The sequence below is a fragment of the Macaca thibetana genome, chromosome 7 (genome assembly GCF_024542745.1).
Source record: "Macaca thibetana thibetana isolate TM-01 chromosome 7, ASM2454274v1, whole genome shotgun sequence".
In the NCBI taxonomy this organism is placed as follows: domain Eukaryota; kingdom Metazoa; phylum Chordata; class Mammalia; order Primates; family Cercopithecidae; genus Macaca; species Macaca thibetana.
Window position 1 is genome coordinate 72796198 of NC_065584.1, and position 17065 is coordinate 72813262.

General features: G+C 41.0%; 1 protein-coding gene across 5 annotated transcripts in view; it reads right to left on the reverse strand.

The window, feature by feature from the left end:
* Positions 1-13689, reverse strand: part of LOC126959164 (signal recognition particle 54 kDa protein) — a 98514-nt gene extending 84825 nt beyond the window's left edge. The window contains exons 1-3 of one of the 5 annotated variants that reach the window (XM_050798106.1): positions 13605-13689; positions 13143-13456; positions 587-697 (exon numbers count right to left, since the gene is read on the reverse strand). In XM_050798106.1, the coding sequence (XP_050654063.1) occupies positions 587-664 (78 nt within the window). In that variant the 5' untranslated portion in view covers positions 665-697; positions 13143-13456; positions 13605-13689. Of the gene's footprint in view, positions 1-586; positions 698-3896; positions 4084-13142; positions 13457-13604 lie in introns of those variants that run through there. The other 4 variants (XM_050798110.1, XM_050798107.1, XM_050798108.1 and 1 more) reach the window with 4 other exon arrangements.
* Between the last annotated feature and the right edge of the window lie 3376 nt (positions 13690-17065).

The window sequence follows — 17065 nt, forward strand, 5'->3', positions numbered from 1 at the left end:
TTAAGATACAATCTGTGGGAGACAAATGGAACAAAGAAATATCTTAAAACAATATAGCCAGGAAGAAAAGTATTTTAATATGATCTAAGGAGTGGCTTACAAAAATCTCCAAAAAACTGAAGATTTCAAAGAAAGTGAATCAAAACAGACAAGATGGAAATGCTAGCCTTCTACAAAACTGCTAAATAAAAGTCACAAAGAAAAGGACAGATAAACACAAGCCTAGCCAAGAAGAAAGAAGCAGGGTAATGAAATTTTAGGTCTTTATCAACAGAGAAAACAAAAGTACAGTTCCAGATTTAAGACACTTTCAAACGATAAAATATGTCATTTTTACATGTAAGCTAAGGTCAGTTTTGTTTTGGATTTTTTTTGGAAAATTCTTTATAGAAAGTTGAAGTAAATTTGAAGTTGTAGTTAATTTCTCAATAAAACACTACTTACTGAATCCACTTCTAGGTTTCTGTCTACAAGTATTAAGTCTACATCAAAATACATATAAATACAGAGATTATTAATAAGCCATTTTCCCAATGCTAGTGATAATATACAATCATATGTATTTTTCATACAATATTTTACATACCTCTTCATTGATAATGGTGGCATTACTCAACGAGCGTAATGCTGATGTTATTTTTCTTCCAAGGTCTGCTAGAACCATCTTGACAGCTTTAAGATGTACTTACGAAGAACTCTGGAGAGGAAAAAAAATTAAATGAAAATAATCAATTTCATTTTCCATGACTGAAGAGTTCTAAAGAGTATTTCAGTTCAAATCACTCTAGTGTTTAGATACTGTAATTTCACCTTCCATAGCCTCAACCTGTGCTTAAATACAGTCATGTCATAAAGATAAAACTGCCACTTGGTTATGATGCCTTATATTCAAATACTTAATTGGAATCTTGCATATGAATCAGCAAATTTAACATGTCAAATAATATACTTTGAGGAAATAATGACAAACTCACATTAAATGTGTTCTTTTTTTTTGGCACAATACTTATACTGAATTATGTATCATACACATTTTTAAATTAAAAGAGAAAAATAAGGTGAAATCTCCAGGAATATTGCCTAATTTCCTACATTAAAGGACTCTGCAAACTATTTTGATTCTTGCTCCCAAGCAAAAAAAAAAAAAGAAAGAAAAAAGTTTTAATAACTTTTCTAGTACAAAAAAGCAACTGTTGAGCTATTAGCTATATTAAAGCACTGTACTAAGTGATTCCACATACATTATTTCATTTTATTCGTCTAACCACAAAGGAAAGAGGTATATTATTTTACTCTTTTTTTTTTTTTTTGAGACATGGTCTTACTGTCACCCAAGCTGGAGTGCAGTGGTGTGATCGCAGCTGACTGCAGCCTCAACTTCCTGGGAGCAGGCAATCCTCCTGCCTTAACCTCCCAAGTAGCTGGGACCACAGATGCCTGCCACCATGCCCAGCTAATTTTTATTATTTGTAGAGACGCGGTCTCACTATACTGCCAAGGCTGGTTCTCTTCCTATTTTAAACCTGTTTCTGATTCCAGGAAAACTCTAACATAAGATAACAATTTAAGTTATCATTTATTATTAATAAGAATTACTAGAAAAAACCCTGGATGAGGAATTGAAAATAAAATTCTAATCCTGGTTTTTCCAAAAAATAGTCACATGCAACAGACTTTCTGTTTCAGTTAAATAAGAGTCAAAAACCCTTTCCAGCTCTAAAATCTTACTATTTTTATAAAGTATTATATATTAGATGTACTTACTACTTGTAAGGATGCAAGGGCTTATGGGTGATAAACAAGCAAATATGGTTTGTAGTCCCTGCCCTCAAGACGCTTATCTACTAGCTGGTAAGACAAGGCACATAAATGAACACTAAAATAAACACTAAGAGAGAATTCCTCCTGTTTGACTGCTTACTATCAGGGACATCAGCTTTTCTTGCCTTCAAACTGAAACAATGGTTCTTTGTGGGTCTCAAGCATTTGGATTAAAAGAACATCAATGGCTCTCTGAGTTCTCAGGCCTTCAGATTCAGACTGGATCTACACCATGGGCTCTCCTGGGTCTCCAGCTTGCCAACTCATCCTACAGATCTTGAGATTTAAGTCTCCATAACGGCCTGAGCCAATTCCTTATAACAAATATCTATCTTTATATCCATCTCTCTACATATATATTTATACACACACACACACACACACATACTTTATTGATTCTGCTTCTCTGGAACAAGAAAAAAAAAAAAAGAAATAGGAAGAAAAAGGCCAGGTACAGTGGCTCAAGCCTGTAATCCCAGCAGTTTGGGAGGCCAAGGAAGTAGGATCACTTGGGCTCAGGAGTTGGAAACTAGCCTGGGCAACATAGCAGGACCTCATCTCTTGAAAAAAAAAAAAAAAAAAAAAGTAGCCAGGCATGGCGGCATGTGCCTGTAGTTCCAGCTACTAGGGAGGCTGATGGGAGGATTGCTTGAGCTAAGGAGGTCATGATCACACTACTGCACTCCAACCTGGGTGACAGAGTGCAACTCTGTCTCCAAAAAAAAAAAGAAAAAAGAAAAGGAAGAATTTTAGACTAAGGCAGAGGGTACAGGCTTTATTGGAAAGACTGAGTATGAATTTGGTCCTGAAATAATAGTAGAATTTTAGTAAGTGGAGAAGACAAAAAGGAATTTGAGGAAGATGAAATAGCATAGTCAGAAATGGAGAGAGAGACAAGTCTGGGACACACTTATGCCTTATATATGCACTGTACTTATGGATCACTGAGCATTATTTAGGGGACAGGAAACAAAACATTCAGGTCAGGACAGAGGGGTATACAGTTAGAAGGAAACAGAGATTTCAAAGGGCTCTAAAAACAAGGTCTGGGGAATATCAATTTTCCAATATGAACAATATTAGCAGAAAAGGTAACTCTTCAAAACAACTGTTTTGGTAACCCTTCTGAGCTAATGTAGTCTAATTTAGTCAACCAAGATTATCCAGACTAGATCCCCTCTACAAAATACACAAGGGATTAAAAACAAGAGAAATAGGGCCGGGCGTGGTGGCTAATGCCTGTAATCCCAGCACTTTGGGAGGCCGAGGTGGGTGGATCATCTGAGGTCAGGAGTTCGAGACCAGCCTGGCCAACATGGCAAAACCCCGTCTCTACCAAAAATACAAAAAAAAAAAAAAAAAATTAGCTGGGCATGGTGGCAGGCACCTGTAATTCCAGCTACTCGGGAGGCTGAGGCAGGAGAAACGCTTGAAGATGGGAGGCAGAGGTTATAGTGAACTGAGATCGCACCATTACACTCCAGCCTGGACAACAAGGGTTGATACATCCGTATTAAAAAAAATAAATTTGGGGCTGGGTGCAGTGGCTCACGCTTGTAATCCCAGCACTTTGGGAGGCTGAGGCAGGCGGATCACCTGAGGTTGGGAGTTTGAGACCACCCTGACCAAAATGGAGAAACCCCGTCTCCATTAAAAATACAAAATTAGCCGGGTATGGTGGCACATGCCTGTAATGCCAGCTACTTGGGAGGCTGAGACAGATGAATCGCTTGAACCTGGGAAGTGGAGATTGCGGTAAGCCAGAGATCGCGCCATTGCACTCCAGCCTGGGCAACAAGAGCGAAATTCCGTCTCAATAAATAAATTAATTAATTTTAAGACAAACAGGAAAATTAAATAGCTGACTCATTCACCATAGAGAAAGCAAAGAGGTGAGAGGAATCAAAAAAAGGCAGGAAGGGAAAATGCATTCGAGGACCTATCACTGGCAAACATATATCCCAGGCTGAGCTATAAATTAAACACTACACTTTTACTCAAGTACAATTTGGTAATTTAGAACTTTAAAAAAACTTACTACCAATACTTGATGAAATTGAAAAAAAATTGCTTACCATAAGATTTTTTTACAATTACATTGTTACTTAACCTGAGAGCCAACTACTTCATGGAAAAGATCCAGGACTTATTTCTTATGCCATACCCATTATACAAAATAATTATTGATCCTTAATTAATATTCTTCATTTAAGAAATAAGATTCAGATGTTTCAGTTCATATCCTTTACCGTGGTACTGGGAGTGATATAATCCTATTCATGACACCACAATTAACTTTTTTAGAGGTCATGTCATAAACAGATCATCCTTCATTTTAAAAAGCTATACTAGGGGCCGGGCGCGGTGGCTCACGCCTGTAATCCCAGCACTTTGGGAGGCCGAGACAGGCGGATCACGAGGTCAGGAGATCGAGACCATCCTGGCTAACACCGTGAAACCCCGTCTGTAAGTCCCAGCCCTCTGGGGCTGAGGCAGGAGAATGGCGTAAACCCGAGGTGGGCTTGCAGTGAGCAGATCCGCTGAGGCCCGAGAGCAAGACTCCGTCTCAAAAAAAAAAAAAAAAAAAAAAAAAAAAAAAAAAAAAGCTCTAGGACAAGCATGGTGGCTTAGGCCTGTAAGCCCAGCCCTCTGGGAGGCCGAGGTGGGCAGACTGCTTGAGGTTGGGAGTTCAAGACCAGTCTAGTTGACATGGTGAAATCCCATCTCTACAAAATATACAAAACTTGGTCGGGTATGGTGGTGCACTCCAGTAGTTCCAACTACTCAGGAGGCTGTGGCAGGAGAATCACTTGAACCCGGGAAGTGGAGGTTGCAGTGAGCCGAGATCACATCATTGTATTCCAGCCTGGGAGACAGAGTGAGACTCCATCTCTAAATAAATAAATAAATAGATAAGCTATACTAGTTAACTTTTTGGGGGGCAAACTCTAGGAAGTGTCTTTAACTTTTTTAATTAATTTATTTTAGATTCAGAGGGTACATGTGTATATTTGTTACATCAGTATACTGTGTAATGCTGGGGACTGGGCTTATACACGTATGACCCAAATATTGAAACTTGAACCCAAGACGTACTTTTTCAATCTTCAGTCTCCTCCCAAACTCCCCCATTTTGGAATGCTCTGTGTCTACCATTTTCATCTTTATGTCCATGTGTATCTATGTTTAGCTCCCACTTATAAGTGAGAAGATGAGATATTTGATTTTCTGTTTCTGAATTAGCTCTCTTAGGATAATGGCCTCCAGCTCCATCCATGTTGCTGCAAAGGACATGATTTCATTCTTTTTATGGCTGCCTAGTTAATTCTTAAATATAAATCTAACTTTCCATGTTAACTGGTTGTTTTAAATTAAAAAATTTTAAAAACTTCTGTGAGGTTTTCCAATATACTTTTCCTTCTGTAAGTAGTTACTGGCAGTATATTTTAAAACATTTTTGCCTTAAATTAAAAAAATATATATACTTTATTATATAATACATGAATACATATAGTTTTAATACATAAAATAATAAAATCTCTCTGGGCCCAGTGGCTCATGCCTGTAATCCCAGCACTTTGGGAGGCCAAGGCGGGTGGATCACCTGAAGTCAGGAGTTCAAGACCAGCCTGGCCAACATGGCAAAACCCCATCTCTACTAAAAACACAAAAATTAGCCGTGGTTGGTGGCACATGCCCAGAATCCCAGCTACTCGGGAGACTGAGGCAGGAGAATCGCTTGAACCAGGAGGTGGAAGTTGCAGTAAGCCGATATGGCGCCACTGCACTCCAGCCTGGGTGACAAGAGCGAAACTCCATCTCAAAAAAACAAAACACAAAAACAATAAAATAAAATCTTGCATTTCAGTAGAGAAATAAGAACATCTAATAATACTTTTCATTTACAGTGTTTCCTCTACAGTGTCCAAGGATGATGTGTTCCTGAAAACTCCGTGTTAGAATTTTGCTTAAAATCTCAATACACACAGATGTAAAGTCCGCAGAATGGACTGTAAGGCCCCCTCAACATACACACACACACACACACACACACACACACACACACACACGCATGAATGATTTTAATCATACTGACCTCCTAGCCATTGCTGCTACACATTTCCACCTCAGTGTCTCGGTACTAGCCGGCATGCTCTTCCTCTGCTTGACAACATAACTCCCTCCCTCATTTCCTTCAGATTTGTCCAGATGCCATTACTCAATGAGGTCTTCCCTAATCACTTATTTAAAACTGCAACCCCCTTCCCTATATTTTTTCCTATTGTTCTATTATCAACTGACATATGGCTTATTTATATTATTTGTCATCTATAATCTCACTATTGAAATGTAAACTGCAGCTAGGCACGGTGGCTCATGCCTGTAATCCCAGCACTTTGGGAGGCCGAGGTGGGTGAATCTCCTGAGGTCAGAAGTTCGAGACCAGCCTGGCCAACATGGTGAAACCCCGTCTCTACTAAAAATATCAAAATTAGCCAGGCATGGTGGCAGATGCCTGTAATCCCAAGTACTCAGAAGGCTGAGGCATGAGAATCACTTGAACCCAGGAGATGGAGCTTGTGGTGAGCCCAGATCGTGCCACTGCACTTCAGCCTGGGTGAAAGAGCAAAACTCCATCTCAACAAAAAAAAAAAAAAAAAAAAGAAAAAGAAAAAAAAAATTTAACCTACATAAGGGCAGGGATTTTTGCCTCTTTTGCTTTCTCCTGTGAGTTCATTGCTTTATCTATCCTCAGTCTTACATAGTAAATCCTTAATAAAAATGAACATTATGAATGAATGAAATGATGTATTTAAGGCCTTAGGGAAAAAGTGAGACCAAAGAACTAAAGTCATGAAAGGCATTGCAAATACTTGTTAAAAGCCACCAAAATAAATCAATGAAGATAATATGATGAATCAAAAGAAAATCAGTAACTTGGGTAATTTATACTGTACATTAAATATATCTATTTGTCATTACTTATAATTCTTCTTCAGAATTTCCCTGTCATGCATTTCCAACAAGATACTTAAAAATTAATCTCACCTTGTTCTAATATGTACAGTAAAGTGCAAAACACCTTTTGTATGTTAATAGCTAAGCCTTAATCTCAGATTGGAGTAATCTACAATTCAAGGACACTCTCAAGATTCTCTTGCCTAACTAAAACGAATTTATAGAAATCAATCTGGATATGCTAGAATTTCACAAAAGAAGAATCTCTACTTAGATGGGGCTTTTAGAAAGGTAACAGATTAGCACACAGTACTTTTCTACAGTTGAACATCTATTACCTCAATCCACTCTTACAACAATTTTACGATATAAGTAGGATAGGGAATAGAACAGCCATTCCCTGCCAAAAAAAGCAAAATGACTTCCCACAGTCCTTTGGCTAGAGTATGAATGATGCTTTAAATTATAGGGCTGAATATACCTGCTGGAAACTGCAAGGACAAATTTTGCTGCTATGCCATAATGGGAGAAATCATATTTTAATCATATTTAAAGATATATATTCCTCTTTGTGAAGGCATAATTGCAACATTCACAAAGACATGATAAGTATCACTGCAATCAGAATAGTACATACAAGGACTGATCCTGGCTCGAGTTACAGGGTCTTCTAACTGGGGTCTGACTAGGATTTAGATAGTGAGCAATGGAAACAGGCTGAAGTTTGGGGTGCCCTAAGTAAGGTAAGCACGGGCCAAGTATCACACTTACTGCTGCAGTGTGAAGTACTGGAAAGAGCATAGATTTTGGAGTCTGACAGACTTAGATTCAAATCCTAGCTCTGTTATATACTGGCTATGTTACTTTGGGCATTTACTTAATCTCTCTGAGCCTCACTTTCCTCACTTGCAAAATGGAGATAATACCATTACCAAGGTAGATACCTTGAACACCTGTTGTGAGGATTAAATGAGACAATACGTATAAAGCTGTCTTCAAAAACCTAGCAGATTAACTATTAACTTCCTTTCTTTTTTTAATGATACAGAGTATCTATCTCTGTATTATCTGGAGTGTAAGTAAGGTGGACATTTTCTGAACAATCTTACTAAAGTGTCTGTCCCATCATCCAGGAGCCACTCCTGGTATCTTTAAAATTTAGTGCCAATTACAACTGCCAGATTCTTATTCAACAGAAGCTGCAGTGTACAAAAACCCACCTTCCTCTACATAAACAATTATAAATATTCATGTCAGATTTGTCTGATTTGAGATTATAAAACAGAGTCTAATGAGCAGATATGTCAAATCCTATTACAACACAATCCCTACAAAAAAGTTCTTTTTTTATTTTTTGAGATGGAGTTTCACTCTTGTTGCCCAGGATGGAGTGCAATGGGGCAATCTCAGCTCACTGCAACCTCCAGAGCAGCTGGGATTACAGGCGCCTGCCACCACGCCCAGGTAATTTTTTGTATTTTTAGTAGAGACAGGGTTTCACCATGTTGGTCAGGCTGGTCTTGAACTCCTGACCTCAGATGATCCATCCGCCTCAGCCTCCCAAAGTGCTCAGATTATAGAGAGGCATGAGCCACTGCACCTGGCCAAAAGTTCTTTCTTCTAAGTCCTTGTCAATGACTTTTTGAATCAATACTAGCCTCAAGAACTAAATATACTTAGAAAAATTACTTCTACATAGTATAATCAGCCTTCTGTATCCGGGGCTTCACAACCATGGATTCAACCAACCACAAATCAAAATGTTCAGAAAAAATACTGAGCCTGTAGTGAACACGTACAGACTTTTCTTGTCATTATTTCCTTTTTTTTGTTTTTTTTTTTTTTTTTTGAGACGGAGTCTCGCTGTGTCGCCCAGGCTGGAGTGCAGTGGCCGGATCTCAGCTCACTGCAAGCTCTGCCTCCCGGGTTTTTACGCCATTCTCCTGCCTCAGCCTCCCGAGTAGCCGGGACTACAGGTGCCCGCCACCTCGCCCGGCTAGTTTTTTGTATTTTTTAGTAGAGACGGGGTTTCACCATGTTAGCCAGGATGGTATCGAACTCCTGACCTCGTGATCCGCCTGTCTCGGCCTCCCAAAGTGCTGGGATTACAGGCTTGAGCCACCGCGCCCAGCCTCTTGTCATTATTTCCTAAACAATACAGTATAACGAGTATTTACTTAAGTATATAAATATGGTATAACAACTATTTACATTTTGTATTAGGTATTTATAAATGATCTAGAGATGCTTTAAAGTATATGGAAGGATGTGCATAGGTTATAAGCAAATACTATGCCATTTTATATCAGGGACTTGAGCATCCTCTGATTTTGGTCCTGGAATCAATCCCCCCAAGATACCAAGGGACAACCGTATACTTTTCTATAAAGTAGTCAAAGGCTAATAACCAGTATTTGCTTTTCTGACTTTAATATTAAATATTTTTCTTAATTCTGCACAGCATATGTGTTCACAGTCTAGGACCACAGAAAAGTAAATTTAGTTAACAAAATGGCCTGTAAGTATTGTATTTAGTAAAAAAAAATATATATATATATACACACACACACACACACAGACACACACACACATATATTTTTTTTTTTTTTTGAGATGGAGTCTTGTTCTGTCACCAGGCAAGAGTGCAGTGGCGTGATCTCAGCTCACTGCAACTTCCGCCTCCCAGGTTCAAGCAATTCTTCTGCCTCAGCCTCTCAAGTAGCTAGGACTACAGGCGCATGCCACCATGCCCACCTAATTTTTGTATTTTTAGTAGAGACGGGGTTTCACCATGTTGGCCAGGATGGTCTTGATCTCTTGACCTCGTGATCCGCCCGCCTCAGCCTCCCAAAGTGCTGGGATTACAGGCATGAGCCACTGCACCCAGCTTAGTAAAATATATTTTAATGACTAACTTTACAATGTTAATTATGACTTTCAAATTTAGGAAGTGTTTTTCATGCTGAATCTACTTATTCCACAGGGAAATAATTCACCTTTATGTTCTGTGATTACAAAATGACATACGTTCATTGTAAAAGTTGAAACATTACAAAAATATTTAAGGTAGAAAATATAATTCCCCTAATTCTACCAGCTCCCATACCATGGTAACAACCAATAATAATTTGGTATATATTAACATGGATTGTATTTTCTAGGTATATTAATTTAAGCAAGGTTTCCCAAGAATTATGGTTTTGGGGGGAGTAAAAAGGGGAGCAAAAATTAGGAAAATTCTTTTGTAAAATATGCTTGCTAATGCTAAAAACAGGCTTAAATGCAAAAGGCAGACTACAAAACTGCATATGTAATATAATCCATATTTTGTTAAACACAGTCTAAAAACAAGTATTTAAAAAATATTAGCCTTCAGGGAATTGTAAATCAAAATCTTAATGAGATATCATCCAAATACTTGTACATGAATGGTCATAGCAGCATTATTCATAATAGCCAAAAAGTAGAAACAACCCAAGTATCTTTCAACTTATGAATGGATAAGTAAAACGTAGAATAAAATACAACGGGATATCAGTAGGCAATAAAAAGAAATGCAGTACTGAACACATGCTACAACATGGATTAATCTTCGAAACTAAGTGAAAAAACCCAGTCACAAAAGACCACATATTATAGTTCCATATGAATTGTTCAGAATACGTAAATCTATAGAGACAGAAAGTGGATTAACAGTTGCTTAGGGCTCAGGAGATGGAGTAAAATAGGGAATGATTGCTAATAGGTATGGGGTTTCTTCATGGGATGACAAAAATGTATGAAAATTGATTATGGTGATGGTTGCACAACTTTGTAAATACACTATAATCCTTTCAATTGTACACTTTAGGTGAACTGTGTAAGAGTTATGTGTGTGTGCATATATACATATATATATATATATATATTTTTTTTTTTTTTTTTTTTTTTTTTTGAGACAGAGTCTCTCTGTTGCCCAGGCTAGAGTATAGTGGCACGATCTCGGCTCACTGCAACCACTGCCTTCCGGGTTCAAGTGATTCTCTTGCCTCAGCCTCCCGTGTAGCTGCGACTACAGGTGAGTGCCACAATGCCCAGCTAATTTTTTGTATTTTTAGTAGAGATGGGGTTTCACCTTGTTAGCCAGGATGGTCTCAATCTCCTGACCTTGTGATCCACCCGCCTCGGCCTCCCAAAGTGTTGGGACAGGTTTGAGCCATCCTGCCCAGCCAAGAATTATATTTTAATAAACTGTTAAAATAACATTTGTCATATCTGGATGATGAGCAACTAGCAACTTTTTTTTTTCTTCTTTTGAGGCGGAGTCTCACTCTGTCGCCCAGGCTGGAGTGCACAATCTCGGCTCACTGCAACCTCTGCCCTCTGAATTCAAGCGATTCTCCTGCCTCGGCCTCTCGAGTAGCTGGGATTACAGGCGCCTGCCACCGCACCCAGCTAATTTTTTGTATTTTTAGTAGAGATGTGTTTTCAACATCTTGGCCAGGCTGGTCTCAAACTCCTGACCTCGTGATCCACCTGCTTCGGCCTCCAAAAGTGCTGGGATTACAGGCGTGAACCACTGGGCCCGGCAATTTTTATTTTTCTTATACCTTTTTCTAATTTCCAATTTTTAGTAATGACTGAGATTATTATTAAGGGAAAATTATTTTCCAAAGTGCTCCTTGTGAGAATTACAGTGCAACTAGTCAACAGACTAGAGGTTGGGATGGAGCTGCCACTTGTATTCATTTACTCATTCATTAAACACCTACTATGTACTCCAGAAATTGTCCCAGCATGACAGAAGTTCTAACTCCTAATCAAATATAACAGTTTAACACAAGACTTCAAAGGATAAATAATGCATCATACCACCTCTGCCTTAACTTAGCACCAAAGGTTATATTCAATTATATCAAGAAGTATCAAGCAACTTTCTCTTCATTAAAGTAATTGTTTTTCAAATTTTAAAACTCATTTTATGTAAATACCACAGCACCAATTCATAGTTCTACAGCAAAAAAAGTATACCAAAAAAAGTCAATTAACAACAAGAGGTAATAACTCAAAACACCGGGAATCATTTCTTTATGATACTTTTTGGCTATGAGGTCAACCATAAAAGAATCTTTACACAAAATGCTACCAAGAAGAAAATTAAAACGAAAATCAAAAGAATTCCTTGGAAATGGTTGGCCTTAAAGTTGAAAAGAAAAAGGAAGAGTGAAAAATAAAGAAGGAAGAGGGATAAGAGGCATATGCTCAAGCCTTTCCCTTTCTCCATGGCACATAGAAGAAAATCAATTTTTAAAAAGCTACATTTATGTTTATCTTACTGTAATCCTGTGGCAGGTCCAGAATTTCCAAATAGATCGGGTGAGAAGAGTAATCTGGAAGGAAGGCCTGAAGATGCTTTTGCATAATCTCTATATTAAGGTAGAAAATACCAGTTGGCCACATAAAAAAACTGAGGAAAAGGGATTTGAGGGAAATATTTCCCTCCCCTTTGGCATCACCATTGCTATGTTCTAGGCACTAAACCAAACCAAACCAAACCAAACCTCTTACCTAATCTCCTTTCTTCCTCATGACAAGCCTATTAGGTAGATGAGGATATTGAGGCTAGATTGGAATAGAAACTGGCTGAGGGTCACAAAGCACCTAAGGAGCACTTTAGCTCTCCCACAGCTTTCCATAGCTCTTTACACGTAACTAGTGTTTCTCATTACCCATCTTGATATCATGTATATTTACGTGCGTTAGCTTCTCAATAGCAGAGTTACTGTTATTCATTTCTGTATCCTTGTAGCCAAGAACAAGTATATATTTTGTTAAATTAAGCATATGAAACAATCAGGTGAGGATAGCATGAAGAAAGGCAGCAGGGGAAAGTTTCAAGAAATGGATGGTCGCAGCGTCAAATGGTACAGAGAGAGCTATCGATCTATCTTAAATCATTATTGGCATTCAACTGATATTCTATATTCATTTATTGAACGTCTACTACACGCAGGACATTGTGTTAAGCACTACACACACACAGGAAAAATAAAAGTCTGGTACCAGTAGAAAGATTTTCGGGGAAGTAGCCTCATCTAAATTCCTGCTCAGTAAAGCAAAACGAAGAGTCAGGCCTGCAACTGCCTACATCTTATTTGGCGCAGGTAAATCGGCAGACAACTCAAAAGGGTCACAGTGCATCTTTAATAAAACTTCTCATGGAAGACAAGGGATAAAGAAGAGCCACAGAACCTCAGTCTCGGTAACGACTGCCGGTGGCCAGGGAGGCAGACTTCCCCCAGAGCCTCTCGCCTCCTGAGCAGCGCTGGGGCTGCCCCTAGCTGCCCCTCCGTAGTGTGGGACGGGAAAAACCAGACACTTACCGCAAAAGACACCGCTAACGCCGTGGCCCTAAGGGGCCGGGAATTCCTTAGCGAGGCCCCACGCCGTGGGAAAAAACCCAAGAAAACTGGGAGCAGACAGACAGGTATGACCCCACAACCCAACTTCCCAAACTAAAAGTAGGGTCCCAACGCCCAGCACCGCGTCGCCAACTCCCACCAGCTGGAAAACCGACGAGCGCCACCGAACCTTCCGCCCAATGAGGAAACGTCACCACTCCGCGTAGTCCAGCCTTTCTAGAGGAGGATGCGCTTCCGCTTCCGGGGCACACCGCGGCGTTCTTTCTGCGCGGCTCCTGAAACAGTTTAGATGTTTATTTGCATCGATTGGCTTTTGGTTTCAGTTTCCTACCGCTGAATAACTGCAGTAGTAAAGTTAGTGGTAAAATAGGAGGCTGTCTAGGGATGTGATTTCGGGGGAGAAGTCATGCTTCGACGATCCACCTTAAGAAAAGTGATTAGGCGGAGCACTCCCAGCTAAAAGCGGAAAGATGAGAGATGGAGGTGTGACTGTAGGCAGAGATTCCCGGGCGAAAGAGAAACCTCCGTAGAGGGGTGGGACTTAGGGCTTCGCAGACTAGAGGCGGGTTCCGCGGTGGGTGGGGCGGTCTCTGCTTGCGCATGCGCAATGCCAACCAGTGCCTGTGCCTCTTGCTCTTACAACGTAAAATTTCCCACCGCGAAGCAGGGAGTGATGCTGCGGCGGCTTCGCATTGTGGTTCCTGCCGACCGCCAGGCGCTGCTACAGTGGATGCGAACTACCTGTAAGTGTAAGTGACCACAGCCAGAGGCAGGCGGTGGGGGCAAGGATATGCTTCAGGCGCTGACTTTGAGGACTTAGGCGGGGTGAAGCCAAAAGCCTTCCTTGGGGTCGCTGTGCTGGTCTCTGCTCTCCTGTGGGGTAGATTGACCAGACCTCAGAGTGCTCTAACGGAAAAGCGAGTTAGTTGCTCGCGGCACGTAGAGGCCAATTAACAAGAGCGAGCCCTGAGGGATTTTATTTCCGAAGCCAGCCTGGAGGAAGCGGCACATTTGTGCAGCTTCGCCTTTGGAGCAAAAAAGCGGGCATTTTATAAGGTACGAGAGGAAATGAGCAAGAGGTTTCTGCTAGCTGGTGCCTTATCTACCGGGTAGTTGACGCCTTTCTGAGCAGAAATAAGTTGTAAAAGTGGCCAAGTGGGCATGCTTTCAAAGGCTTACCCTTCTGCGGCTACCCCCGGAGCTGGGAGTTGCGTCTTGGATCTCGTAGATGAATTTGCTCTGTAGAGATTGGTCTGGTGAGGGGAGTTGAGAGGTTATTTTGTATTTCAAAAAGGGCTGAGTGGGAAGTGTAGTGGGGAGGGGAAAAGAGGGAAAAGATAAACTATCTCTTGGAAAATGGGGGTAATCGGATACAGTACCACTTGGAAGTAATTGGGTGTGGGAAGACCTGGTTCTGAGTGGTTTGTGACTTTGCAGCAGACTTCGGACAAGCCTTTAGAGCTCCTTGTGCCTAACCCTTTTTCTGAAAGAATAGAGAGTTAGTCCTCTTCCTCATTACTCCCACAAACTTGTTGGGATTGGTACGTTGCCACCTGAAAAAGCACTTTGCCGGAGAGGTTTTAGGCTGTAGCGTTAGTAGGAAGTGTTAAAAGAAAAACCTTAGCCAAGTTAAATTTAACAGTTTGAGCAAAGAACGATTCGCGAATCGGGCAGGCTCAGAGAGATTGCAGCGCAGCCAAGTGTTGAAGATTTATAGACAGAAAAAGTCTGCAGTGAGCTTTTATCCCGCTGCTTCACTCCAGCCTGAGCGACACAAGACCCTGTCTCTTTAAACACACACGTTAAAACTGAGGAAATGTGGTAGCCAGATCTAGTTATTGGAAAATGGGATAGATGTATTCTGGCAAAGTAAAGCCTGATGAAACCTCAAGAAAATAAGATATTCTTCGTTGGGTGTGTTGGCTCACGCCTGCGATCCCAGCACTTTGGGAGGCCGAGGCGGGCGGATCATGAGGTCAGGAGATCGAGACCATCCTGACTAACACGGTGAAACCCCGCCTCTACTAAAAATACAAAAAATTAGCCGGGCGTGGTGGCATGCCCTTGTAGTCCCAGCTATTCGGGAGGCTGAAGCAGGGGAATCGCTTGAACCGGGGAGGCAAAGGTTGCAGTAAGACAAGATTGCGCCACTGCACTCCAGCCTGGGCGACAGACCGAGACTCCATCTCAAAAAAAAAAAAAAAAAAAAAGGATATTCTTATGTTTAGTAACTGTAGCAGACTATCCTATGCCTCTGTGTGTGTGTGTATGTGTGTGTATATGTATGTTTATTTATTTATTTTTTTTATTTTTTTTTTTTGAGACGGGGTCTCGCTCTGTCGCCCAGCCCAGGCTGGAGTGCAGTGGCGCGATCTCGGCTCACTGCAAGCTCCGCCTCCCGGGTTCACGCCATTCTCCTGCCTCAGCCTCCCGAGTAGCTGGGACTACAGGCGCCCACAACCGCGCCCGGCTAATTTTTTTTTTGTATTTTTAGTAGAGACGGGGTTTCACCGTGGTCTCGATCTCCTGACCTTGTGATCCGCCCGCCTCGGCCTCCCAAAGTGCTGGGATTACAGGCGTGAGCCACCGCGCCCGGCCTGTATGTTTATTTTTTGAGACAAGAGTTTCACTCTTGTCACCCAGGCGGGGGTGCAGTAGCGCCATCAGGCTCACTGCAACCTCCACCTCCCAGATTCGAGCGATTTTGAGTGGCCGGGATTACAGGCGTCCGCCACCACGCCGGCTAATTTTTGTATTTGTAGTAGAGACAGAGTTTCACCATGTTTCCCAGGCTGGTCTCAGACTCCTGACCTCAGGTGATCTTCCTGCCTCAGCCTCCCAGAGTGCTGAGATTACAGGCGCGAGCCACCACGCCTGGCCACTATGCCTGTATTTTGCTGAATGTTGATCTCCATGGTTATTTTTATCCAAACTCACGACGTGAAATGTCATTGTTAGCTGATGACTTCCAATTTTAGATTTTTAACCTTGACCTCTTAAAATTCTTTGTGATGTTAGAGTCAGTAGGTTTAGGGATTGTAATGATCATTATTACATATTTTAGGAGTCATTTTAGATAAGATGTCAAACTGAAGTTAACAGGAACATGTGATAGTGAGATTTGACCTAGAAAGTATAGAAAACCAGAGGAACAGCTTTGTTTATTTATTTATTTATTTATCGAGACAGACTCAGTCTGTCGCCACGCTGGAGTGCAGTAGCACGATCTTGGCTCATTGCACCCTGCCTTCTGGGTTCAAGCAGTTCTCCTGCCTCAGCCCCTGGAGTAGCTGGCACGAACCACCGCATCCAGCTAATTTTGGTATTTTTAGTAGAGATGGGATTTTACCATGTTCGCCAGGCTGATCTTGAACTCGTGACCTTGTGATCCGCCCGCCTCAGCCTCCCAAAGTGCTGAATTACCGGTGTGAGCCACTGCGCCCAGCCCAATACATCTTTATTTCTATATACACAAAATCAAGATAAGAATTTCCATAATATGCTGAGTCTCCTGTCACTTCATCTAAACCCTGTGTTGCACATTTCATTCTTCATATCCCATTTGTCAATAAAACAGCACCGATTTACATCTTTTTTCACATTCCTCAGCATAAGGTCATTTTTTCTAAAAGCACTGAGTGCCTACAAAAATGTCGCATACTGCCTAGAGCTGGCAATTGTAAAATTACTAAAACATCCTTGCCCTCAAGATTTGTTTTGTGGAGCCATCTGTAATCTAAATCTTGAATTTTTTTTTTTTTCCTGTGTTTTGTTTGTTTTTGAGATGGGGTCTTTGTCACCCAGGCTGGAGTGCAGTGGCACCATGATAGCTCACTACAGCCTCACACTCCTGGCCTCAAGGGATCCTGCCACCTCAGCCTCCT